Genomic DNA, 25,940 nt, shown 5'->3' on the forward strand with positions numbered 1-25,940 from the left:
CCCCCACCATGGGCTGGGCAGCAAGAACTCATTGCAGACCCGAGCCCAAGCAGGGAGTTATGCCGTACCTGTACAAAAGCACCTTCGAGATCACTTATTTCAGCTTCTTCCAGCTGCTCAAACCGGAGGGCCTCCTCTGCAAAGTAGACTTCTTCCACACCCTCGTCAGCGGTGAGACAAGACGACCGGAGCAGGGCTCTGGATGGTAGAGATCAGAGACAAGCACCCTAGCTTGCTTTTGTCCTGTCTGAGGTTGGGCATGTTGCAGATGGGGATCGTCACGTCAACGGGGGGCATCGGGTCACCGGGGACAGTGCACGGCTCCCCCAGCTTCAGGGAGCACTGCTCCTCCAGCTGTGCCGCAAGCCTCATTAGCAGGCAACAATACCACAGAAATCTTAGTTTAATACAGTGGTGGTACAAAAAAAAAAAATTGCTGCTTAGGTTAGAGGGGACTTGGAAAAAATACTGTGTGGGAGACCAGGTGAGAGGTGCATGAATAATACAGGGCACTGCATATGCATACGCAAAAATTACATATGCAGAAAGATACAGGCAGTATGTTTGTCCTGCTGTGCGTAATAATTTCTCATATAATTAAAATTTGCCAAATAAAAAGCTGGGAGCCTCATTTCCAGGCAGGACTGCCCTGCACGCGCCATCCGAATCCCACATTTGCCTCTGCAAGACACCACCAGGCCACATAATTCTCATTTTCCTTCAGCAGCAAGCGCAGCCCTCAGCTCCACCGTTCTGACAAAGAGGGCTCACAAGACCGATTTTATCAGTTTAATATAACTTCATAAAGGGAAAAGAAAAAGCCTCATCATGTTGTTCTGTGTACTTATCTCCCGATTTGCTCTTTCCTGGCGAGAAATGCAAAGCAGGGATTAGGGATAATGAAAAAAAAAAATTAAGACAGCTAAATGCATGAAAATTGCAAAAACATCTTTGTGCATCCTTGGCAGGTCCTAAGTCAGAAGTTGTGTATAACAAGCAGTGGCTACTTTTTCTCTTTTATCTCTGTTATTTTCCAAGGTCTTTTAAAATTATTTTTAATAATTCCTCCCCCCCCTTTTTTTTTTTAAATTAGGCTCCCTTCAAATATAATTGCAAGTCTTTTCATCCTCATCTAGAAAAGCCATCACTGTCTCTCTTCTCCCATAAACAGACAAACACATTGAAGGATGGAGCAGTATCTCATTCACCCAAAAACTGAAGCTCAAGTTTCTGTAGCGGAGCTCCAGGAACAGATTTTGACTAAATAAAAAGATATGGGTTTCACACTGAATATTCATGCATTTTCAGCTTCTTCCTGAAAATCTAGCTACTTCAGAGGAATTAACAGAGGAATTATTGTAGCACTAGGTAATAAATCCCTAAATGTTTATCTCACAAGAAATCAGAGTGAACCACTAAACTAAGCAGAAGGCTTTTTCTAAATACCATCTAGACCAAAGTCACCACCTACAACAGCTGACAAAAACTTGCCTATTTTCTACAGCCAGAAAAACAACCCGTAAAATTGTACCTACTTGCATCAAGTAGCATTTGCAGGTACAACACATGATCCTTCAGCTCTGTAATACTCATAATAATCCCAACTGCACTGAATTAATGGATATGGTTTTAAATAATGCGGACCGTCTCCAGGAGCTGGCTGCTCCTGGCTTCCAATGCAGGCACAACCCGGGGTTCCTGCTCGGCTGAGCTGCCGGGCTCCACGGGAGGGGATGGCCAAGGGCTGTGGTTGCTATGGGTGGCCACAACGGAGATGAAGCCCGTGTCGCCAAGAGACACTCGCCTGTCACCAGGTACCGCGTCAGCAGCGAGCCCTGGGGTGAGCTGGTTTGCAAAAGAAAGCATCCCTCCAGAAAGCATCCCTCCAGAAAGCATCCCTCCAGAAAGCATCCCTCCCGAGCGCATCCCTCCCGAGCGCATCCCTCCCGAGCGCATCCCTCCCGAGCGCATCCCAGCCGCCTGCCAGGCTGGGGAGCTCTGCTCTGCCAAGAGCAGCTCGCTCGTCCACGGGTGTTTCAGCCTCTCTGGCTTCTGAATGCAGCTGAAACAGCAACAGCGTTCACGCTCGTTTCCAACAAAGCCGTAAAGGCACCGGGAGCCACTCACCTCACGCTCTCCTCCACCTCTTCCTCCTCCTTCTTCTCCTCCTCCACTTCCTCCCCCTCCTCCTCTTCCTTTTCCTCTTCCTCCTTCTCCTCCTCCTCAGCAGCACTCAGGGAGCACAGCCATAGCCTAGGAAGGAGGAACTCCTCAGGTGAAATCCCAAAAGTATGTCTGAACCTCACAAGAGGAGCACTGCCAGTCTCCACACTCCCTTTGGCCGGAGATGCTCTCCCTCCACCCCACAGCCAACATCTTGGTGGGGGACATGCTCGGGCACACCGGGCATACGCTGGGGTCTGCGGCCCCAAGCAGCTAGGAAGAAGAATGGGAAAAAGTTTGGGAATGCAAAACCAGAGTCCTTGAGCCTTCAAATTCCCCTTGCAGCATGGGGAGATGATGTGCTTGGGGTCACTTCTTGCTGATTTTGACCCAAACCTGCCTATTAGTGAAATCCACCCTCCAGGACAGGATGTGCTTCTCAGGCTTATATACTAAGGGGAAAAAAAAACCCTGAAAAATATTTTTATAACATATCCAGTGTCTTCTGGCTGAGCAGAGAGCTCTGCTGAGTGAACGTGGCTCCAGGCATCTCTTGTGCTTAGTGCAGTTGAGCATCGCCCATGTGGGAGGTGGGGACCACTGCACTCACCCTCCCCTGCACGTGCACTGGGCTCAGGGAGCGTTTTGGGGAGCTCCCAAGTCCTTTGGGAGCGTGCACAGACACCTCAACCTTCTGCTGCAACACAGCCCACTCTGAACACGCTATCCAGCCCTCAGGAGGACTTCAGCAGGGGTTTCTTTTGGAAGAAGTAGGATGAATTATATAGAGGAGACTACCACTTCCAAATGTCATGACAGTTGGATGTGCAGTTGATGGGAATGAGGTCCAAACCCTCATGCCTTAGGGCCAAACTCTACTTACAGGAAGCCTAAGCAGAGCTGTCCTCTGCAGGGCAATATGCAGCATTGCATTCGTGGCTCTGCCACTGCCTGCCCCAACCCAATCTCAACATCAGAAGGAAAGGCTGTTTGCTCAAACACCTTTTGGGTCCTGCTGGTGCCCCCCCTCTTGGGAAACAGGCACCTCAGCTGCCCACTGCCAGCACTGGCAAGGAGGGATGCCCAGGGATGTGTTCATCCCTTCCCAGGGCCACCATGCTGGTGGCCAGAGAGCGTGAAGAGCTGCCCAGCAACAGCATCTCCCTTCTACCTGTTTTCTTCTTCCTGAGGTTCCTCCTGTATGGGAGGAAGGGGATGAGCATCTGCCACCAGCTCAGCCTCGCGACCCCAGGCCATCATCTCGCATGTGGCTTCATTAATCCATTCATCATCGATGTCTTCCAGGATGAGGTCAGTCTCCTTGGGTTCCCCAGGGACAACATGAACTGAAACAGGAATGGGAAAAGGGAGGTGATGAAGTGAGAGTAGCAGGCTTTCAAGACGCCAGGGGTAGGGCCAGGGCAGATCCCATGTTTTAGCCGCTCGATGCAGAGATGGTGCCACATGCCAGGACCGAAGCACTTCAGCCTGCACAGACCTGTGCAGCCCCATCCCCACAAGCCGTGCTGGACGGATGCCTTGGGCACTTTTGCCAGAAGGAAGAAGAAGATTCACCATTTTGTGTCAAATGCATCTGAAGCCCTATCAAATTCCAGGCCCCCTCCCTGGCAGTGTTCAAGGCCAGGTTGGATGGGGCTTTGGGCACCCTGGGCTAGTGGAGGGTGTCCCTGCCCATGGCAGGGGGTGGGACTGGGTGGGCTGTGAGGTCCCTTCCCACCCAAACCAGTCTGGGATTCTATGATTCTGAAGCTATAACCTTTCACATACAGATGCCCGTTGGCTTCCCTATGCACATCGCAACCTCCACCAGCAGATGACTGGGCCCATCTCCAGGCCACATTTTGGCTTTCCTTGCAAACAGAAGCAACGGCAGGAAGAGCCCAAAGCCTTTCCCCTTGTGAAGCCCGAGGGAAACGCTGCCCTAGCACAGCCCGAGGACCCTGGTTCTGCAGAGCAAGACTCAAACCAGGGTCCATGTAGCAACACACGGAGCACCATGCTGCGTCCGCTCCAAACACTCCCCCGGGTACGGCTCAGGAAGCATCCCACATACCGCGCAATTTCCCAGCATCATGGGGGGGAAACCCACAGCCGGTTACTGGGGAGGCTGTCAGACCAGCTGCAAAGCAAAGACCGTGGGTCTGACCCACGACCAGCCCTCTCTGTGTCTCGGGGGTACCCATTCGACCACGTTAGGCACGCACTGGAGAAACAGGAGGAAGCGCATCCACGTGCTGTTAAACCAGTTTATTTTGAGGTCTGCCTGACCACAAAACTTACATGTCCGCAGCAACACTAATAGGAAATGTGCAAATTCAACTACAGACAGGCAGGAAACCCACCCACGGTCAGCTCTGTTCTGTGTTTACTCACCTCATGGTGCCCACACTACCTTTAGCTCATTCCCTCTAGATCTCCCTTAATTAAAATGCAGGACAGCAATCAGTGAGATGCCTTTTAAAACATGCCATAGCTTTTGGATCCATTATATGAAAACAGGGCAAATACTAAAATCATAGCCTGGTACCAACAGGGTTTGTTATAAACGCAGGGGATGGATCTCAGGCTGGTTGCTCGGCTCACAACTCATCATTACAGCTGCCTAGATCATCCTAAAGAGATGCAATGAGACTGTGGGAGACCTTATTGTGGCCTTTCAATATATCAAGGGGGCTTATACAAAAGATGGAGAAGGACTTTTTACCAAGACTTTTAGACAAGGGGCAACAGTTTTAAACTCAAAGAAGGTAGGTTTAGATTGGACATAAGGAAGAAATGTTGTATGACAAAAAACACTGAGGCATCAGAACAGGTTGCCCAGAGAAGCTGTGGCTGCCCCTGGCTCCCTGGCAGTGTTCAAGGCCAGGTTGGATGGGGCTTTGGGCAACCTGGGCTAGTGGAGGGTGTCCCTGCCCATGGCAGGGGGTGGGACTGGATGGGCTGGGAGGTCCCTTCCCACCCAAACCAGGCTGGGATTCTAAGATCTGTACTAAAAGCCTGGCGTGTAGGGGCTCTCACCCCATCCAGCCCAGCGTGCCTGTGTTGGCTACACCTGCCTGCACCTCTCTGGGCTGGAGACAGCCGCTGGAGATCCTTTCCCTGCCAGGACACTCCTGCCTGCTACTGTGGATGGTGCTGCATCTGAGGAGCTTCAGGAGAGAGCAGCCGTAGCTGTGAGTAAGGACAGTCTGAGGTAAGTCCTCCCATAAGGAGATCCCAGGTAAAGGCTTTTAACCATTAGCTCCTACATATTTGCCTAACAAATAACCTCAGCCGCCTGCATTTGGTGCTGCAAACCAGACCCCTTTCCACTTGTGGGACAGAACACTCAGTTAATGGAAGAAAAGCAGTAAGAAGCTGACAAGAGCTTAAAGAGCTTTATAACATTACACCTGGGAGGCAGAAGTTGACCAACAGAAGCCTGTGGGCTTCAGCTGGAGGTCTCAGGGGTGAATATTCGGATGCTAGGGGGGGCTTTGAGAAGGCCAGCAGTGCTGGGAGGCTGCAGCAAGTGGCTTTCTGCCTCCGAGGTGTCCTGAGTGATGCTTTTCTACCCTCCTATAAATTATAGCTCCCACCTCATAGGCATCATCCTGCAAAACCAATGGCTCTGGTTCCTGGAGCCAAGAGGGAGCCGGGATGGGGCAGCCCTGGGACACGCAGCCAGTCTCCAGTCCCCGCTGCCCCGATGGGAAGGAGCTAGAGACAATTTGCAGATTCCCCTTTACTTTTCCTCCCCAGCTGTGCTTTCTCCTTGGTCTCATTTGGTTGTGGGAAGGGCTGGCTCGCCACGGGCTTCATTTTCCGTTTGTTTCAGAGGCGCTAAGCCCCTTTGCCCCCTGAAACAAAAGGAGAAGGAAAACATTAATGTTTGGTGCCAGGGCAGATCTCTCACTCGACCCAATTGCTCACTTCCTTGGGTGGATTAAGGGACCTTGAGATGCCTCAAGGCACCAAAGCGAGCTGTAACGCCAGCCAGCCGTGCACAAAGGGCGCGACCACCCTGCACACACAGCAGCATCCCACTGGTTTTGCCTCTTTCCAAGGTCCACAGCAGCGCTCAGGTCTCCAGTTTGTACGAACATATGGAGAAATGCCTTCCCTCAGGATTTTCCGCTTCAAGATCCCACCAAATGGCTGCTGGCTCGGTGGGAGCAACCTCCCGACACGTCCCTGGAGGGATGCACGGTTCCACATGCCACGGCGGGTCCCCGCTCCCATCGGCGGCTCCCGCAGCCCAACCAACCGCTCCTCCCTGGGATGCCACGTGCATAGGGCTGTACAACATCTCCCCTGCCTAGCCGATCCGTGGCGGCAGCCGTGGTTCCCAGCCGGGCTCCCCGTTAGGTTTGGCATTCCGCAACACGTCTGGCATGGGGAGCCAAGCCTGGCTGCCCGCAGAGCCGATGCTCATCCCTCTCCACAGTCAGACAAGCAGCGGTGTGATCCCCACAACGTTTTCCAACAACCAGGCAGACTCACATCTAACACATCTAATCCCAGGATTTTGTTTTCCCAAGGCACCTCCCTAGACATCTCACGCCAGGCTCAGCAAACACCCTCCGGCTCAGCAGCAAACCTGCCAAAGGGGGTGATGAAGTGGGCAGCTTTGAATTCCCAGTTAATCCTTTCATCGAATCCCACCAGCCTGGCAAACAGCGTCTGGCACAGCTCAAGGACAGACGACATCAGGGCTGATCTCAAAACCTGGGACCCGAGGACGTGGGATGCTGCACTCGGAGAGACTCCCGGAGCCCGAGTTTCCCCGAGCCCATGCCACAACCCCGGACCCACTTCCGCTTCTCTAGTGGCAACAGCCTCTCGTGGCTTCCCAGGGGGATTCCAGGGGCTCCCCGGCTGGCGCCCACAGCAGACCAGGGGACAAAAGCCACCAGCGGCCTCTCTTTCCAATAACCTTTCTGACCCCCAACAAGCAAAACGGCACAGCGAGACACAGCAATCACTTACTTTCTTCCACGGGACTCGAGGTTGCTGCAGCTGCTCTCTGCCAGGAAGAAAAGGGAAACATGAGATGTTGCCTGTTTCCAGCAAACCCTAAATTTTTACCCTAAATGACCCATTTTCTGTAAACGTGGCCCTTTTACCCTAAATACCCCGTGTGATTTCTAGAGTCATCTCAGACGGCTTGGCCATGGGCACGAGCATCCCCACGCGTGACAGCGAAGGGCAGGAGCATGTCAGGGAGCCCGCCTGGGTGCAAGGGAAGGAAAGGAAGGCAAGTAAAGCTGCTGCTTCTCCTTGGAGCTGGACCGCACCTGGGTGAGATGCCAGGGCCCAGACACCACCCAGTGCCACACACAAAGGCAAGGAAACGGCAAAGAAAACACACACCACAGGCTCTCTCACTGCTTAGGTGCCAAATCCTACTCTTCATCAGCTAAGCAGGTCATGGGGATTTGTTTTCTCAAAGGAGCTGAGTGACAGCCCAAGGCACTGCAGGGACACGTGTTCGTGCGCCCTTTGCCTGTCCAGCAGACAGCATACCTGTGCGTCCTGCTTCTCCCTGGTCACCGGCTGCGGCATCACCTTCTCCAGCCCCTGGACAAACCAGGCAAACATCCTGGTGACCAGAAACCAATGTTAGACCCAACTGCCGGAGCCTTTGCTCCCACAGCAGCCATCCCTCTGGCCACGGTACCCAGCAGAAGTTTCTGCTGCAGTTACCTGCTGCCGTCCCCAGCCAGGGACCGAGGGACGAGGGTGGCCACTGGCTCCGGCTGCCCCTCAGCTGCTACCGGCTCCACCGCTCCTGGGACGCTCTGGGCAGCCAAAATGCTGCTTTTTGACTTTGCCTGGCTTTTAGTCCCTTTTGTACCTGCTCAGGTTTATTTGGAAGGAGAAGGGGGATAAGCAATGTGGTGGTCATCTTATAAATTGTTGGACAAGGGGAGCAAGCAAGGAAGGGTCACCTCCCACAGAGGGACAGGCTTGGGGGACCTCCCTGGCAGCTTCTAGCCTGGGGACCCAGCCTGGACATGGGTGGTTTGGGGACAGACGTGGGGTAGTGGCAGTGCTGTGATGCTGGGACCCGGCATGCCCACCCCTCCTGGCACAGTCAGTACCCTGGGGCACAGGGACCGGAGGGCAGCCCCAGCACTGGCGCCTGCCTGCACTCGGGTCCCCAAAGGCAGAGCGTCCCCTCTGGCATGGCCACCCAGGGAAGGGGGGACTGCTCACCTCCCACCGCAGCTTCGCACTTCTGCTCCTTCAGCTTCAGCTGCAGAGGGACAGAGGGACGGATGGACACGGCAAAGCACTGTCTGCAGCCCCACATCCCCCGGGGTACATCCCCCACCCCACGTGCACAGTCCCACACACCCTCCACTGCGGTTTCATTGGCAAGGACCATTAAACCCAGACCTGGCATTGCTGGCACCAGTGGGTCCCAAATGGAGGGTCCCCCCAGTGTCTGGCCAGGTTGGGAACAGCACCCCGAGATCTCTCTTTCACTCTACTGAATTTCCCCTGGGGTTTTCCTCCCCATGGTCCCGAGGACGAGGATGCGGAGCCCACTCCGCTGTCAACTCTGCTCGGCAGCCCCCTGGTCATGCCCCAGGCAGGCGGTACTCACCTCCGGCTTTTTCAGCATCTCCGGCTGCGGCACCATCCTCTCAAAGCCCTGCGCCAGCCAGCTGAGCACCCGCACTCCTGCCCTGCGGGGAGAGCACGCCATGGTCAGGGAGCTCATCTTGCTCCCCTCCTGCCCTCCCGCATCCCACCGCCAGCCTCCCTGGCACCCACCAATCCTCCGTGCCAGTATCAGAGCCAGCCTCGGGGTCACAGCCATCCAGCTCATCCTCCTCTGGATCGAAGGGGGTTATCTCTGCAGGGAGAGCAGTGCCGTGGGCATGGGGGAGAGCCAGGACCTGCACTGCCGAGAGCGCCTGGTCCCCCCATCAGTCAGCTCAAGGGGACAATAGCTCCAGCATCACCGACCAGGGAGGTGGGATGTGGGATGAGTCCCAGAAAGGCCCTTGCAAGCTGCAGGCTCCCGGCTCTCCTTACCTAGAGCATCCTCGTCCTCATCCCTGAGGATCTGGACCTCCGTCTGAAAAGCCAAACAGACCATCACCCACATGGCAGCTGAGGGGGTCTCCTCCCTCCGGGCAGGGAGGGAAACCTGCCCTTTCCCCAGGGACGGATGAAGGCAGAAGCCCATGCAGGGCAGGTTTAGTGCTCCCAGTTAGCACTGGGAGAGTGATAGGAAGGGGAAAAAAAAAAAAAGAAAAGAAAAGGTAAAAAGAGCTAGAAGCCCAAATAAACCAAAGCATTGCCCAGTTCTGTCACCTACCTGATCAGGAACATCGATGCTCGTCTCGAAGCTCTTCCCAAGCGTCTGCAGCTTCCCTGGGGCTGGGACCGGCTGGGGAATCACCTTCTCCAGCCCCTGGGAGAGCCAGGAGAGCACACTGCTCCCCACGCTGCCAGGGAAGGGGGTGGGTCAGGCTGAGACTGCCCCCCCACATCCCAGGCATCCAGCCCCCAGCTGAAAGCAAAATCCCAAGCAAACTGCGTTGCACATTGGAGGGTGCAAGAGCAATACCTCTCAAACACAGAGCCCGGGTCCTCAGGGACCACAAATCCCACCTTCTTTTCCATTTCTTCAACAGCAGCAGGAAAAAAAAAAGTAAGCTCCCATCACCGCTCTGCCAGCCCCCTGGCGTGCTGGGCTGGGGGGATACCAGCCACCGATCTGCTGCCTGAGCCGGTGCGTCCCCCCCACCGTGGGGGCTTACCGTCAGCGCGTGCACGGTCAGCGGCATCCCCGGGGCGACCAGCCTTTCCCGTTGGTGCCTTCAGGATAAAAGGCAGAAGGCGTCAGAGAGTGAGGTGCAGAGGACAGCATCCTCTGCTCAAAGGCAGCTGCAGACCCCAGGGACTCCCCATCCTTCCTGCTGCCTCCCAGCAGCTCAGAGAGGGGATGCATCCTGGCCCCCACCCCTCCTGGTGATGCTGTGGAGCATCCCTGGGTGCCACAGTGCCAGATCTGGACAGCAGAGGCACTGGGCATCTCTTCACTGAGCTCACAGGGCCCCCCATACCCCCCAAACTGGCTTCCTGCTCACCTTAGCTGGCTCCGGGTCCCGCACCAGGGCCGCGGGGGTCTCCTCCGTCAGATGGGGCACCGGGGGCTGGGGAACCACGCGGTCGATCCAGCCCAGCATCCTGTTGCCTGCAGGTAGCAAGGAGGGGTCTCCGGCCGGCAAGAGGCCGGCAGCAGTGGCACACGCTCCCCGGGGAACAGCGGCTGCACCAGCTGCTCGCGCTGTCCCCAGAGCAGCCCAGAAAGGTCCTTGGCGTCCTTCCGCTTCCACGTGCTGCTTGGAAAACACAGCACTGTAGCACGGCCAGACCAAACCCAGCTCAACCCCTGACCCCTCACAGCTATCATGAGCAAATACGCCCTCTATTCTAAGCTTACAGACTCAGTTAAACTTGCTTTTCCTAAATGTAACTGCTCATTTAGGGTTTTTTTTGCACAGCCCTCCACAGCTAGGGTCGCACAAGGAGAAGCGCTCATGATGCTGTAGCAGACAGATCACAGAAACTGTGATGCTCTGCTCAGGGTCCTCTACACTCCCCCTCATTTTTCATTAAAGGGATGGAAAACAACAGTAATTTAAGCAGAATTTGTTTAAGAGCAAGTTCACGTCCCAAGACACGTATTAACTCGTTCTGCCCCTAGGAAACAACTCTCCTCCATCACCTTTTGGCCACGGCCCAGGGCCACGGCGGCTGCAGAGGCAGGCACCTGCCTAGGGCCCTGGGGAGGGCAGCGAGGGCAGCCAGCACTGATTTGCTGTGGCTGCTGAAATGTTGATGAGGGAGGTAAAAATAAGATGTCGCAGAGCAGGGATTCAGCTGTTCAAGCTCTGTATGCTCAGTCTTTGGGCCCTGTTCCCCCCTTCTCAGTGTGACTCTGGGCTGGGGCGCAGCACCAGCGAGCCGAGCGATGCCCCTCCAAAACACCCCCCTGAAGACACCCCGCTCTGCTCAACGAGGAGCTCAGCAGCATCTCGGGCAGCCCCCACACTGCTGCTCGCAGGGCAGGAGAATGCAGATCCCTGAGCTCCATCCAGCCCAGGCAGGAGACTGCACCGGAGTTGTGGTCCCGGGTTAACGCTGGCCCGGTCCCATATGTTCAGAAGCCGCTCTAGCACTGGGTGCTTTGCGTTAACCCCTCACACTGCTTTCGGGCATGCAGAACGCCTTCAGATCCCTCGATGGGTTCACTGGGGGCTGCCCAAAGCCTGGCATCTTAAATCTCAACCAGTCGAGGTTCCCAGGCGAGCTGACCTGCGTCCTCAGCTCTTCGCTTGCCCCCACCTCGTGCAAGCCCAGGAGCTGGGTTAGGATGCGGCCAAAGCATCGCCCCACGCGGCACCTCCAGCCCCCCGCACACCACGGGCAGGCTCAGCTCTCCCAGAGACCCTCACATCCCCAAAGAGGGACAGGGTGGCTGTAAAACACCTCCCAGGAGGCCTGATGACCAGAAACCAATTAAGAAACTGCCTTTTACCTCCTGCTGGGTATAAGGGATTAAGGAGCTGTGAACGCCCCAGGAACAGCCAGGAAAACCCGGCGGGCGCTGCAGGGCACAGCAGCATTTCCACCCATGCTTCAGTACCTTCATAGGTCCCAAAGAAGCCCAGGGCCAACATACACCGCTGAGCCCAAACAAGCCCAGAGAAAGCCCCCAGGGCTGGAGTGAACCCCCACAACAGCCGAGGTCTCCTCCTCCCTCAACATCAGCTTGCGCAGCTGTAAAAGCCTGGAGCTTAAGCCTGTCCTTCGCCCAGGGGCCATTTCTCCAGCACATCTGAACAAAAAAGCAGCAAAACCATCTGTGGGTCCCTCAGAAACCTAGTTGCTTGAAGAAATAGGAATAAGCAGCCAGGATTTGCCTGCGATGGCACTCGTTGCGATCCCCCCCGCGTTGCGGGCACTGGCCGGTGCCATCACCCATCGTGCCAGCTCTGCGGGGCTCGTGTCAGCGGGCGAAGGGCCCCAGTCTCCGAGAGCAAGAAGTGGGGCACAGACCCACCATCCTCCTTCAGAGCAGGGCGCACCATGGCCCTTTCCTCCCCTCCAGCATCAGATCAAACCCCTCACATTACCCAGCTCCGTCGCCCTTGCGGCATCACTGCCCGTGGACCCGCTCCATCGCTCCCCTGCCACGGACCTGTCCCCACCGCGGCTCATCCTCCAGCTCCGTTTCAGAGCACCCACCACCACCACCCCAATGCGCGCAGGTGGCCCTGCAGAAACCCCGGCTGCATCCCTCGCCTCCATCGCTGCCATGTACCCCCCGCACACACTCACCACCACCTCCCCAGGAAGCCACCCCTGGGACACACAGGCTCCCTTGGCCACCGCAGCTCACCACTGACCCCCCAAACCCACCCCAATCCACTCAGGGCTCTGCAAGGATTAGCCTAGCGCTGCCTGCAAATGGGATTAACAGCACCCAGCTGCCCCTAATGCCCTGGCTCCCAGCAACCAGCCCCTTTTTGGTGCAGGATAGTGCAAAGAAAACCCCAAAATCCAGCAGGTTTGAGCATCTTCAAAGTCCCTGGAGCCACTGAAACCACCTCTGGCACTTACCGGCCAGGCGCGAGCCCGGCAGCGCTGCGGGGAAGGCTGTTGTCTTGCCCAGGCGCAGGTGGGCGCAGGGATACCCCGGCGAGCGGCAATGGGGCTGCTGAAACCCCCAGGGTGATGCCAGGGGGATGTGCCAGGGGCAGCGTGCCCGAGGACGCTCCACCTGCAGCTCTGCTCCGACCCTGGAGAATCTGGGGCAGGAGGCAGCAAATCCGTGCTGGGCTGAGCTAAGCCTGCCCTTGCTGAGCCTGCGGCGACTTGATCCGTTTACCTCCGGCCCTGCGTGACTGCCAGCCTGGCCCATCACCCCTCGTCTCAGCCGTGGTGACACCCCAGGACCCTGACACTGGCACAGCTTCGCTGCTCGACGTCCAGCCCCAGAGCAGCTCTGCAGCCCCCTGGCCTGATTCCTCCTTCCCCAGCCCCATGGGTGTCTCCAGCCCAGTGAGCAACAAGTACCTGCCTGGCCCCAGCCTAGCACCTCCGCAGCTCTGGTTCACAACCAGGGAAAAGGAGGCACGGAGCAGCAGTCTTCCAAATCGCACCCCGTTCCCCACCCGTCAGGCCCGGGGAAGCTGACCAAAAGGCATCCTTGTATTTCTGAGATACTGTTCACTCTGAAGCAGAGTGATGACTGCTTACAGCTCAGCGCTGGCCGCTGATTTTAATGGCAGAAAGATGAACCAAAGGTGCTTGCTGCACGCCCCCAGGCCTCACAGCTACCAAAGCCATTTCCCCACCTCAGCTTTCCCCACTTTGTTCCCCGCAACTCCAGCCGACAGAGGTGTCCCTGCCCCAGCAGAAATCAGCAGCGAACCCTCCCTGAGGGCCAGGAGAGGAGCTCAAGGCTCCCGTCCCAGGACAGGCCGCCCCGGTCATCCTGGTTTCCCCCTCCTTGGGGTGGGCTCAGCCCCCGAGCCCACGGCTGGCACAGCACCTGCTCGCAAACCTCCAGCCCCCATAGCGTGACAGGACCGGGGCCACCCCCGCGCGTCCCTTTGCCTCCCCAGCTGCTCGCGCTGCCTCCAGCCCTGGCGCAGCCCCTGGCCGGTGCTGCCAAGGGGCAAGCAAGGCAAGCTGCGTAAAGCCCTGTACACGTGTACCATCATCACACGGAGCGTGATGGGCCATTGCCGCTTCTCCTTTGGCCCAGCCTGCCCCAGGAAGAGGGATGAGCCCGGAGACGGCCACCACCGGGATGCTGCCTCCATCACCAGGCTGCAGGGACTGGGGAGCGCTGAGTGCCAGGGCAGGAGAAGATGCTCCAGCCCCCAAACAAAAAAATATCAGTTTAATCTGTCAGCAACTTCAGCTGTCCCAAATGCACGCTGCCACGCAGGGGGACAAACTCTCTGCTCCCCGCTGCAGGATGGATGCTGACCCCTGTGCCAGGGTTGGGGGTGGCAGGGGAGCCTCGGCTCTGAAAGCAGGGCACAGGGGCTGCTGCGTAATGCCTTGAAAACCCTGGATCACCAGGAAAAAACATCCCTGCAAAGGGAGCAAGCTGTGGCGGGCCCAACAGCCCCATGCGCAAGCTCCTGGGGAGTGGCAGTGGCTCCTGGGACAGGAGCATTATTAAACTAACTCACTGCCCCCGCAGCAGTATCAGCAGTGGAAGCGGCACAGGTCCAAGCCCCGCGCTCCTCGGGGGGCAGCTGGGCCCAGATCCCGCCTTGCGGGAGGCTGCCCAGGTCCCACCTGAGAAGATGGTGCTGCCTGAAAGAGCAAAGCGGCACAGGGACATTTTCAACTGGACTTTTGCAGGCTCAGACTTGTGAAATCCTGCAGCAAGGGGTTCAAAGAAAAGCAGCATCTGCTGATGGCTAAACCTGTATCTCCTCCTCCGACACTCTGGAGACACTTCATCTTCCAGCCAGACCTGCCTACAAAGGTCTTCGACTTATTTCTGCAAGCGAATGCCCAGGAACAACCCTAAGGAGGAAGGAGAAGGTTCGGTTCCTCACCTGAGCGATGCCGCCAGCACTCCTGGCACATTTCCATCCCTAGCTTTTATGTTTGTGGGGTAAGGCAGGAGGGATCAGCAATGATACCTGCACAGAAAACAACTGCCAAGTAGTTAAAGTCTTCCAGAAAAGCAACCAGACCTTAAGAGGCTCTTAATAAGGTGCTGAGAGGATGCTGCTCCCACCAACCGCTCCTGCTCGTCCCCCAGCCAGAGCCTGGGGCGCTGGTGTGTGCAAAAGTTACGTGGCTTTTCTGCCATCTAGGGAAATCAAAGACGAGAAAGTAAAAGCCCATGCGAAGCAGCGGTGGCACCGATGCAGTTTGCTTGCCTGCTCGGAGGATGTGGAGTATTGCCTCAAACTGCAAAGCTCAAACGTGGGCACAGCTTAGGACTATCGGCTGCGGTTTAACTTTTCATCTTCCCACGGACACCATCCAGCTGGCAGTAAGGAATCAGTGCAGCGAGGAAGGAAAGTATCGCCCTTCTGGCACCAGGCACAATCCTCCTCAGTGGCACTAACGTGCTCCCAGGGCTCAGCGCAGCTGCCACGGAGGGACCACTGACCCGGTAGCAGCGTCAGCAAAGGGGAAAGGGGTCCCTCCCCCTCCTCCTCCTCCTCCCGAGCACCTCTTCGCTGTAATTTAAGGAGCTCTGAATGGAGCAGCCAGCCAAGAAGGGATGCTGAGATGTCTCCCACCCGCAGGATCCTGTCCCCACTCTTGCCTCGGTTTCCCATCCCATCCCCTTCCCAAACCTTCAGCCACAAGAGCGTTTTCTCAGTGATCTGGACACAAACACACGTCTCACCCGGCCTGGGTGTGGGATGGAGCAAGTCAGGTTGTCTGCAGGTAGCGGGCTCTTCTCTTGCCATCACAGGATGGGGGGATGCAAAAAAACCCAAAACCAAAAACCTCTGGGAAAGCTGAAAGAGTCGTGCACAGGGCTGGGGTCCTCAGAGCACAATATACATCAGCTTCTGCTCCTTGCTGGCAGGCAGAGAGTCCTGCCTGCTTCTGCCCCGAAGCCCCAGCAGCAAGCTTTGCCCTGGGGAGGGACCGGTCCAGCTCTAGCCAGGGGCAAAAACACACTGCAGTCTCTGCCTGCTTTTGCCTTCATCCCCTGGGAACCTGTCCATACCCTGTGTCTCGACTTTTGGTTACCAGGCAGATGAACCATCATTTCTTCATCAAAAAAGTTCAGGGGAAAGAAAGAAAACATGAAAAAAAAAATAAAAAAAATCAAGCAGAGCCAGACAGAGCACAAAGACAGATGGGAAGGCAGTGCCCGGCACACAGCCTCTGCTGCAGAAATGTTACACGTCCACAGGAAGGTATAAATAACTATAAATTTATTAGTAAAGCAAAACCATTTGACACTCACACAGAAGAGCGGGATGTGTTAATACAATATATATACACACATACATGGGAGTATCATCTTAGAAACACACGGAGAGCAGTGTTAAAGGCACTGCAAGCCACACGAACCTCATCATCCTTAGCCGCAACTTCCCACGGCCCTGGGAACTCTGCCGGAGGCATGAGCGCAGGTTAGGAGCAGCCCGACAACCTCAGCGGCCATGAAATCCCTTGGATCCATGGCTCGGAGGCATTTGGAGACAAGCCCATGGTTCGGCTCCCACCTGTGGTCCTGCTCTCCCCGCCAAGCATCCCGGGCGCGATGGGAGAGCGGCACCTTCGCATCCAGAAAGCGGCAGAGGCGGGAGATGCTGCAGAGCTCCCTTGCAGCCGGGGAGAAGCCCGAGGGAGAGCCACCGTCCCCAAACCTTGCTGGCCTGCCGTTATTGCATCTCAGCATTAACGCCTGCGTGTGCAGGAACCTTCCTGCACGTGAACTCGCCACCCAACAGAGGAAGAGTCAAACTCTGAAGAATAGCAAAGGGTTTTTGCTTATTAATAGCCAGGCTCTGGCTGCAGCCTGGACTTGATGGTAAATGCCCAAGGGAAGTGTAGAAAGTGCTCTCCTCCCTCCTAACAGTGCAAGGCCAGGCTTGAGTGCCCAGATGGTCCCAAACCACTGTCAGAGGACGCTTTCCCCCTCACCCCCCATTCCACCGCACAGGCTGCAGGACCAGAACGTTGCATGTCATCCCACCCAGGTCGTGGGGATGGCAGCTGCTCCCTGGAGGGCTGGCAGGGCTGCCTGGGCATACTCGTGGTCTCAGGGGTGTCCACCCCACAGCTAACTCAGCTCAGCCGCCTGCCCGACACACGCAGCCGCTCCGCAGGCATTCCCACGGGAACTGAGCGGTCTGGCTGCACCCCAGCGCCGTGACTTCTCCCCAGGAAGGTCTGACAGCCCTTCACAGACTTGGAGATGTGGCAAAGGGACCCACCAGGGAAATGGCCGCTCTCACCCCAGTGCCTGTTCCCCACAGCCCTGTTCTGCCTGGGACTCACTCGCCAGAGCCAGCTGAACCACAGACGTGACCCAGCCAAGCCAAGCTGCCAGGCCACAGGCATCGCCCATGCCCAGCGCGATGGACAACCTCATGGGAGAAGGACCAGAAGCACCTGCTGGATTCCAGCAAGACTCAGGTCCCTGAATCAAGTCCCTGACCTCAACATCAGTGGTTTGGTATCACCCGGACCCAGCCTGGGAGAGGAATTTGAGGTGGGGGAGGAGAGAGGGGGAAGAGACTTCGCAATCCAAACGGAAAAAGGGATGAAAACCAAACCGCTGCTTACTAATAAAGAATTGAACAAAGGGCAAAGAAGCCTAGGAGGTCTTACAAAAGTATAAGCAAAACAGCCGCAGAGGGGAAGGGGCTGAGACACAGCTAAAGGCAAAGGTAGGGTAAGGGGAAGTGAAGATCAGAAAAAAGCCCAGGTAAGAGACTACCTTGTTCCTGGACCCAGGAAGTCAGAGGAACAGCAGCCCTAGAGTGCAGGATTTATCTCCTGGACAACATCCACACCCCCTTCGGCCAGCCTAACTGTCCCCACCACCTCCCCAACGGCACCCTATGCTCAAGCTGCCCGCCAAAGAGAACCACCCTCCGGGAGGGACCATCCCCTACCCCAGCCCTTCAGAGCATCCTCAGGCACTCTGACAACTAGGGCTCAAAGACACGAGCGAGTGCTTGTCGCAAGGCTGACACACCACCAGCTCCAGCACAGCGACCCTCTGGAGTGCTGTGGGGCGATGTGCGATGCGAGAGACCAAGCAGAGACAGCATGAGGAAGCCTGAGTGTCTCTTGAAATACACGTCAGAAGTGCAACACAGGTGTAGAGTGGAAACACATTTTGCTCCCAAGAGGCTTTGGCCGCAACTGCTCTTTGGTTTGAAAAGGGAACGCCAGCAGTTAGCAGAGTGCCCTTTGCGGTGTGACGCCCAGGGGACACCAGCCCCCGGCGCCAGCCTCTGCCTCCCCACCCAGTGCCGCACTCCTGACACTCGTGTGCCTCCTGCTATTTCCATCACCTCTCACCTCATGGCACAAAACACAACCCAAAGGCACAGCAATGGAGATCGGCCTGCTCCCTCAGCCCGCCTGTATGCAACACAGCTGCTTCCAACTAGACAATCTCCCTATAAAAATATCCCCGAGGCTCTCGGCCCCACTCAGCCGCCTGCTCCGCACAGGTCCTCCACCCACCAGCCCCGAGGTCCGGCAGCAGAAGCCACCACGGGCTTCTATCGGATTTGGGCTGTTGCAAGAAGCAAACACGATGAAGAGACCAAGTCACCAAGGCTCACAGCCAGTCCTACTTAATCATAGAATGGTTTGGGTTGGAAGGGACCTTAAAGACCATCTAATTCCAACTCCCCTGCCACGGGCAGGGACACCCTCTGCTAGACCAAGTCGCTCTAATGCCACATCGAGATGTTTTCGAACCTGGAGACACCTACTCACAGCCGTCGGCTGATGACCTGGACCTGGGCTTGTCCCCACCAAGCTGCCCACAGCATCCCGTCTCCCCCAGGCACGGGCCCCTGAGTGCACAGCCCTGATGATGCTTTCTCTGCCCGAGGCGCTGCTTGGCTGTTGCCACAGCCTAAGTGGAGCCGGACCTCCTCGCTGGGACACCGAGGGCTTTCCCAGCTGCTCAGCACGACGTAAACACTCCCCAACAGTCCCTGTGCTCAGCCAGTACCGACAGGACAGGACTGGCAGCTCCAAGGCCAGCGCGTGGTGCGAAGCTGCGCCCGGGGCCCACCACCATCCTTCTCTGCCCCAAGCACCCCAGGCTGTCCAGCCACCCAGGCAGCCGCTCAGGCCCCTGGGCAGGGAAGAGAGCAGGGCACAGCCATCCGGGGATCCGGCTAACCATTTCTCCAAACCCCTCCTCTAGCCAGCTGCTGCCCCGGAAAAAAATATGGCCACAAAAGACCCGGAGGCTCCAGCAGCCTCCATTTCACGCCTTCCTCTTACTAAAGATGAGCCTCTCTACAAGCTCCCAGCTCTGAGTGCTGATCCCGGCTGCCAGTGCTGCGCTCAAGGCGATTGCTGAACCCCCAGCACTGTGGGACCTGCGGCAGATGCGCCAGGCTGCTTCGGGCAAGAGCAGAGCTAACCACGGGCGGAGGCAGGAACAGAGCGAGGGTTCGGGTGAGTGCCGTGTTCCCGGCTGGCTCCAGTCCCAAGCTCGCAGACTCCGTCACCACCAAGCCCTTCTGTAAAGACAGGATTAGCCTTCCTTGGTTTTACTCCTCATTTTTACTCCTACAGTAAAGCATACACTGAACTTACTACGTATTAAACAGCAAAAACCAGCTACCTAGAACCAAAGAGCTCTTCAGAAATCCAGGTTATCACATCACTTTTTTTTTTTAAAGATCCAGTATGACATCACGTTAAACTATACAGTATTTTTTAATGAATATTAACAAACTGCTTTTAAAAAAAAAAAAAAGAAAAAAAAGGAAAAAGAAACACAGAAAACTCGGTAGGAAGTTCTACGTCTTTGAGGCAGCATGAAGTAAGATAACCATCGGTCCCTCTTCCTTGGGCAGCAGAAAGCAAGGTGTGCTTTCACCTCGTTAAAGCCGTGCATGCAGACTCAGCCCCAGAGTCAGACCTGTCACTGAACTGTCCCAGCCACTGAAAATGCACCCTGTTTCCCCTCACCATTCTGGAAATGGAAACAAAAGCCGTTCTCCACTCTTTAGATGAGTGTCTACTACGAGCAAAGCAAGCACAGCCCAACTCTCTGCAAGGTTAATCTGTCTATACTTGCCGTGGACATTTATTAAACTTGTCCTTGTGCAGCACATGGGCAACCTACTGGCTGCTGTTCACTAATTACAGCTCCTCACAACACTCCTACCTCATACAAGGGCCGGCCAAGATCACAGAAGAGCTGAGGCTGGCAGGGACCTCTGGAGATCATCTAGTTCAACTCCCTGCTCGAGTAGGGTCAGCTACAGCAGGTTGTCCAGGACCATGTCCAGGTAGGGCTCGAGTATCTCCACAAATGGGTATTTAACACCTTAATATCTCCAAAGACAGAGAGAGGAAGGCTGGTGGGCAACCTAGGAAGCACGCCTTCAACCTCCAAGGCATCTAACTGGCATGTAACGGGTCTCTCGGTCATGAGAAGCCAGCAAAATCCTGCAGAGGAAAACACCTGAGGCTGCATTGACCTTGCTAGGGGAAATTTATTTTTAAGTGATGTTTACAAGAACTGTGCAAAACCTGAAAAATACAGAAGAGGTAAAGAAAGAGTAAAGGGGTAAAACAGGACTCCCGCAAGAGGGGAAAAAAGATATACTCCTCCTTTACGCACTGCTAACCTTCCCCTCCCCACGGAGCTGAGCCTGCAGGCCAGGAAGGATTCCCCTCCAGCAAATCAGACACCAAGCCCCCGGCACACAGCATGGGTTACTGTCGGCGACGGTAACCTCCAAAGTTGTAGGTTATTAGTAGTGTTCGCCTCACTCTTTAGTGTTTGAACTGCTGGGATGGCCCTTTGCCTGACCCCCTTGGAGGGACGCTAATGGCCCGAGCGGTACAAAGAGGGCAGGGGCCTGGGGGCTGGAGGTAAGTCTTGGCAGGAGAGCTAGGTCCCTCGGGAAGCAGCTCTTAAACGCCAGGCTCTTGGCCAGGAGCAGGGCACCGAGGCTCTCCTCACCACACCTTCTGGTAGCGGCGCAGCACTGGCTACTCTTCCCCGTGCTGCTGGCAGGGACGGGGCGCGGGCAGGCGCGCTCAGAACCCTTGCAGAGCGTGACAGCCAGCGACTGCAAAAGCAGCAATGCCAAAGTGCTTTTTGGAGCTGTGCAGCCCCATGGCTTTTCCCTTACTACGCTCTAGAAAGAGGGAGAGCAGGGGAGGTTGGGGCAATCAGCGCTAATGATCTGAAATGGTCCTCTCAACTGAGCTTGGACCAAGAAAGTTGGGAGATCCCAGCAATGGAAACCTGCTACTTCCTCACCGAGCAGTGCACCCCAGGAGAAGGGAGGGCTGACTCTGCTTTGCTCCCAAGCCCTCTCCGGGAGGAGAGTCACCCAGCCCTCCCTGCTGACCCCACCAGGCAGGGCAAGGGAAAAAGGCTGCACGCAAAGGGCTGGTGCCCGCAGCGGGCAGCTGAGCTCCCAGCACTGGAACTGCAGGTACAGCGTGAACTACAGTCCAGGGGACGCCAGGCAACCGCAGGCATCGTTTCCTCTCCCCACCTCCCTCCTTTCCTCTCCCACCGCTTCGAGCTTTTCACATCGTCCGTCGCCCCTGCGGTACAGGTGGCGTATCAACCACAGAGGCCAGAGGAAAGTTTACCTGCCCGCCCACCGTACCTCCCCTTTCCCCCAAACTCCCTGGAGGCAATCTACAACCGAGGAGAGGGAAGGGGAGGCTGAGGCTCGGGAGCATCACATGCAAGCTGAAAGCCGCCGAGGGGTGGGAGGCTCACGGCAAGCAGGCAGCCACCTGGTAGGCGCCCTCGGCCGTGTGCTGGACGCTGTGCTCCTGCAGCAGGCCCAAGTCCAGGAACCGTTCCCCGCACCACATGCACTTGTACTGCTGCTCCCGGGCATGCACGCTGTGGTGCTTGTTGAGGTGCTCGCGCTGCTTGAAGGCCTTCTCACAGGAGGGGCACTTGTAGGGCTTCTCGCCCGTGTGCACACGCCGATGGCGCTGCAGGTCCGAGGCGTACTTGAACCGCTTTTCACAGTCAGGGCACTTGAGGGGCTTCTCGCGGGCCGGGTCGCAGCGGTGCTGCACGAACTCAGAGGAAGAGAAGAAACGTCTCTCGCAGAGCGTGCACTTGAGCGGCTTCTCAGCGCAGTGGGCCAGCTGGTGCTTCTGCAGAGCCGAGGCCCGCTTGTAGGACTTGTTGCACACCGCGCACTTGAAGGGCCGCTCCGCGTTCTGCACGCACTTGTGCCGCAGCAGCTCTGAGGACTGGTTGAAGCCTTTCTGGCACACGTTGCACTTGAAGAGGTTTTCTATGCCGTGCACGTGCTGGTGGTACACCAGGTGCGAGGGCTGCACGAAGCCCTTCTCGCACAGGTTGCACTTGAAGGGCTCCTCGGCCTTGTGCGTGCGGCGATGGCGCATGAGCGCATACTGCTGCTTGAAGCTCATCTGGCAAAGGTCACACTTGAAGGGCCGCTCCTCACTGTGTGTGCGCTCGTGCTGCCGCAGGTCCGAGGGGCGCTTGAAGGCCTTCTGGCACTCGCCGCAGCGAAAGGGCCGTTCCCCACTGGGTGTGCAGGGGTGCTGCAGCAGCTCCGATGACTCCTTGAAATGCAGCTCACAGACATTGCACTTGAAGAGGTGCTCTCCTGAGTGCGCGTACATGTGGCGCACCAGGTGGGAGCGGTGCTTGAAGGTCTTCTCGCACACCGTGCACTTGTAGGGCCGCTCCGAGCTGTGCGTCCGTTTGTGGTGAACCAGGTGGGACGACTGGCTGAAGCTCTTGTCACACAGCGTGCACTTGTACGGCTTCTCACCCGTGTGGATGCGCTCGTGCCGGGACAGCTCCGAGAGGTGCTTGAAGGTTTTCTGACAGATGGAGCAGCTGTAGGGCTTCTCCGAGGGGTCGAGAGGCTGCGGATGCTCTGCCTCAGGAGGCTTGTAGGTCTTCTCACAGATAGAGCACTTCATGGCGTTGCCGTTGTGGACATTGTGGTGCTGCGCCAGCGAGGTCAGGAGGGAGAAGCCCATCTTGCAAACACCGCACACAAAGGGCTTCTGCTCCACCTGGATGCACTGATGTTCGAGGAGATCGGTGGCCTGGTGGAAGATCTTCAGGCACTGGGTACACTGGAAAGAGCGGTCGTGGCCTGGCAAGCACTGGTGCTCATGGGGGTTGGAGAGGTGAGCGAGGTCGTGGCCACACACACCGCATTTGTGGGATGGCTCTCCAGCCTGGATGGGGGCGTGCTGGTGGTGCTGCAGACCGGGGTCTGGCTGGAGCAGGATGCCGTAGACGGCACAGCCCAAGGGGTTGTCAGCAGTGCTGGGCGGGATGGAGTGCTCTGGGAGGGTGGCTGCCCCAGCGTGGTGCTGCTGCGGTGGCGGCGGCTGCTGCGGTTGCTGCTGTTGCTGCTGCCAGCTTTCTGACATGCTTGGGGAAAAAAAACGGGATTTGCGCAGTGACAGCTTCAGCTTCTCGGTTGAAAGGGTTCAAGTAAAAACAAAAATTGAAAGTATCCAAGATCCTGATTCCCTGTAGGTGATCCTCTGAAGTCAAGGACAGAAAATCCAGCCCACAGCCAGGATCCTGGGAAGCAAAGAGGTGACTGAGACTCCACAGCCTCCTCCTTAGATCAGCACAAGTTCTTTGTGGACTGATTTGGTTTCGCTTTTTCTTTTTTGGACAAAAGAACAAGAGGCAGAAGCAAGTGCCTTGAAGACAAGAGGAGGTCCTTCTCCGTGCTGGCTGCGATGTGGTCACATTTGGGAAGAGCGAGGGAAGCAGCCCCGGGAGCAGCTCTCTCTACAAGGAAGAAGACAGCTCATGTCAGGTCTCAGAGGAAAGATGGGGAACTCTCCGGTCAACCTCCCACCACGGCTCACTTTGAAATCTCTCCTGCATCCCTGCAAAGCTACCTGGAAGCCAGTGTGGGGAGTTAACCAGAACCAAAGACCCCCCTGCTGCATGCTCAGCCTGGAAAGACTCGGGCTCTGCCCGGCCGCAGTCAGGCACACTTTTGAGTGGCGTGCTCTCACGAGAGGCACAACAACTGCCCAGGTCCTGGTCAGCTCAGCTGTTCCCCCGTATGCTGTCAGTCGCTGGATCTCCCAGCCCCGCTGGGGGCACTGGCTGAGAACATCGGTTCCTGCACAGGCTGAGGTACGCCAAATGCTGTGCTATCAAGAAGCTACTGGGTTAGATTCTACACCTATCAAGGTAGATCCAACCTGATCCCACTCCAGCTGAAACATCCTCCTGCGGCTCGAGTATTGGGGACATTACCCAAGGGATGTAAGAGATTTCCCCCTCTCCAGGCATCACCTGTAGTTCTCTGGCTCTTCCTAGTCTAAGGGGAAGGTTCGCCCTCAATGTTACCCTATCCGCAGACAAAACACAGAACCCACAGGCATTGTGCGCAGAACTCTCTGTGAAGATAAAAGAAGTGTTAAAGCAACGGCTCGGCTGAACCTCCTACCAAACCATGGAATAAAAGCTGGACACTGGAGCTGAACAACCTACACCACAGGTGCTGCCTGGCCTTACTAGCATCGCAGGGGTTTTGCTTACTGAAAAGTTCCAGTCTTTCTAGAGATGTCCAGTAAAACCTGGTATCAACTTGAGCAGAGTAAAACTCACCAGTGAGCAGCAGACAGCAGCAGTGCCAACGCACCTCAAGAGAAAGGAAAGGTCCAGGCCTTGGCGAGAAGCAGCAGCTAGCGCTCCTGGCTCACGAGCCTCTAACCCCACAAAAGCACACCCGTTTCTGTATCAAACTGCCTGCCCTCACCCAGGGAAAGTAAAACCTCGGTCTAACAGGAAGGCGTTTGTTGTATTTAAAATGAAGTGATAAAGAGCATCGAAGAAACCCACTTCCCAGCATCCTCACCTGCTCCAGCACTGAACTGCCCCACAGCTTGGGCAGCGCCAGACCACGCTTCTGCCTACAGGGACAGTGCATTACTTTGTCTGCTGGCACAATCTGGGGCAGTAAAACGCCCAAAGGCCTCATCGCAGCCCTGCTCATATGTAGGATCTCCTCTTTCTCCTACATGGCTCACCTTGACTGCTGACACAAAGGGAGGGCTCGCAGTTATGATACCTAGCACCCGAGCTCGATGGGATACAAAACTTCAGCACAGCCTAGCCCCCACTTTCCCCCCCACGCAACATTAACCACGGCAGGAGCAACCCAACAGCAACGGCATCCCAGACCGTCCGGCCTAACGGGGAGGGGAAGCGTGTGTCCCCCCGGCAGGGAAGAATGAGAAATACCAACCTTGGCTTACCGCGGGCTCTGCACGGGTACCCGAGTCGGCGCCGGCTCCGAGCCTAACTCATCCCTCCGTGGGAGGTGGGAAGCGACAACCATTTAAGGAGCGAAGATGGGAAAGCAGAGGTACTTTCAAACTGGAGAGGCAGCCCGCAGCACGGCCTGCTCCGGCATGGTCCTGTCCGACTCCCGCCTGCCCCTGGCTCCCCGCTCGCCGGGCCTCCCGCAGCCGGGCCCAGGCCGCCTCAGGGAGAGACGCGGCGGGGCCGCGGGGCGCGGGGGCGGCCGAGGAGCTCGGAGGCCAGCCGCCGCCACCGCAGCCCGCGGCGAGGCCCGTCCCGCTGCTCGCCTCTCCCCATGGGACGGCTCCTCCGGCCCCCGCCGGCCTGCAGGCGAACGCGACGGCGGCGCCCCGAGGCCTTCACGGCCGCCGCTGCGCCAGGAGGCCCCGCGGTGGAGCGGGGTGGGGGGGGTGGGGTGTCCCTGCCCGGCCGGGGCCGCCCTCGCCCCGGCGAGGCCCACACAAAGGGCGGCGGCGGCGGCCGGGCCCCTCACCTGCGGCGGGAGGCCCCTGTCAGCCCGCTCGCCGCCGGCGGGGCCGCGGCCTGCGCGCTCCGCCCGAGTCCCGCGCTAGCGTGGCGGCGGGAGCCGGGAGGAAGGGAAGGAAGGGAAGGGAAGGGGGCGCCGGTGCCAGAGGCGGGCGGGCGGGAGGCGGCCGCGGGGTGCGGGAGGGAGCGGAGCGGAGCGGAGCGGGCCGGGCCGGCCGCGGCGGCGGCGGAGGAGGCGGGGCGGGGC

At 57.1% G+C, this 25,940-nt stretch overlaps 2 protein-coding genes across 4 annotated transcripts in view; both read right to left on the reverse strand.

Annotated features, from left to right (window-relative positions):
- CNGB1 (cyclic nucleotide gated channel subunit beta 1) overlaps positions 1 to 14,041 on the reverse strand; it is a 30,451-nt gene extending 16,410 nt beyond the window's left edge. The window contains exons 1-15 of the mRNA XM_075765871.1: positions 12,811 to 14,041; positions 10,272 to 10,523; positions 9,942 to 9,999; positions 9,749 to 9,806; positions 9,497 to 9,626; positions 9,211 to 9,253; positions 8,947 to 9,028; positions 8,777 to 8,858; positions 8,383 to 8,422; positions 7,870 to 8,020; positions 7,690 to 7,765; positions 7,153 to 7,189; positions 3,335 to 3,509; positions 2,128 to 2,253; positions 69 to 198 (exon numbers count right to left, since the gene is read on the reverse strand). Coding sequence (XP_075621986.1) covers positions 69 to 198; positions 2,128 to 2,253; positions 3,335 to 3,509; positions 7,153 to 7,189; positions 7,690 to 7,765; positions 7,870 to 8,020; positions 8,383 to 8,422; positions 8,777 to 8,858; positions 8,947 to 9,028; positions 9,211 to 9,253; positions 9,497 to 9,626; positions 9,749 to 9,806; positions 9,942 to 9,999; positions 10,272 to 10,370 — 1,287 coding nt within the window. The 5' untranslated portion in view covers positions 10,371 to 10,523; positions 12,811 to 14,041. The remainder of the gene's footprint in view (positions 1 to 68; positions 199 to 2,127; positions 2,254 to 3,334; positions 3,510 to 7,152; positions 7,190 to 7,689; positions 7,766 to 7,869; positions 8,021 to 8,382; positions 8,423 to 8,776; positions 8,859 to 8,946; positions 9,029 to 9,210; positions 9,254 to 9,496; positions 9,627 to 9,748; positions 9,807 to 9,941; positions 10,000 to 10,271; positions 10,524 to 12,810) is intronic.
- A 2,063-nt stretch (positions 14,042 to 16,104) lies between these two features.
- On the reverse strand, positions 16,105 to 25,933 carry ZNF319 (zinc finger protein 319). Of its 3 annotated transcripts, XM_075765873.1 has the most exons (3): positions 25,152 to 25,933; positions 24,762 to 24,938; positions 16,105 to 23,677 (listed from the first exon to the last, which is right to left on the reverse strand). In XM_075765873.1, the coding sequence occupies exon 3, from the start codon at positions 23,302 to 23,304 to the stop codon at positions 21,643 to 21,645; it is 1,662 nt and encodes a 553-aa protein (XP_075621988.1). In that variant the 5' UTR covers positions 23,305 to 23,677; positions 24,762 to 24,938; positions 25,152 to 25,933; the 3' UTR covers positions 16,105 to 21,642. The 3 variants fall into 3 exon arrangements, with proteins under 3 accessions (XP_075621988.1, XP_010304681.1, XP_075621987.1); XM_010306379.2 differs by lacking the exon at positions 24,762 to 24,938 and having other exon boundaries at positions 25,162 to 25,933; XM_075765872.1 differs by lacking the exon at positions 24,762 to 24,938.
- Between the last annotated feature and the right edge of the window lie 7 nt (positions 25,934 to 25,940).

The sequence above is a fragment of the Balearica regulorum genome, chromosome 13 (assembly GCF_011004875.1).
Source record: "Balearica regulorum gibbericeps isolate bBalReg1 chromosome 13, bBalReg1.pri, whole genome shotgun sequence".
Classification (NCBI taxonomy): Eukaryota; Metazoa; Chordata; class Aves; order Gruiformes; family Gruidae; genus Balearica; species Balearica regulorum.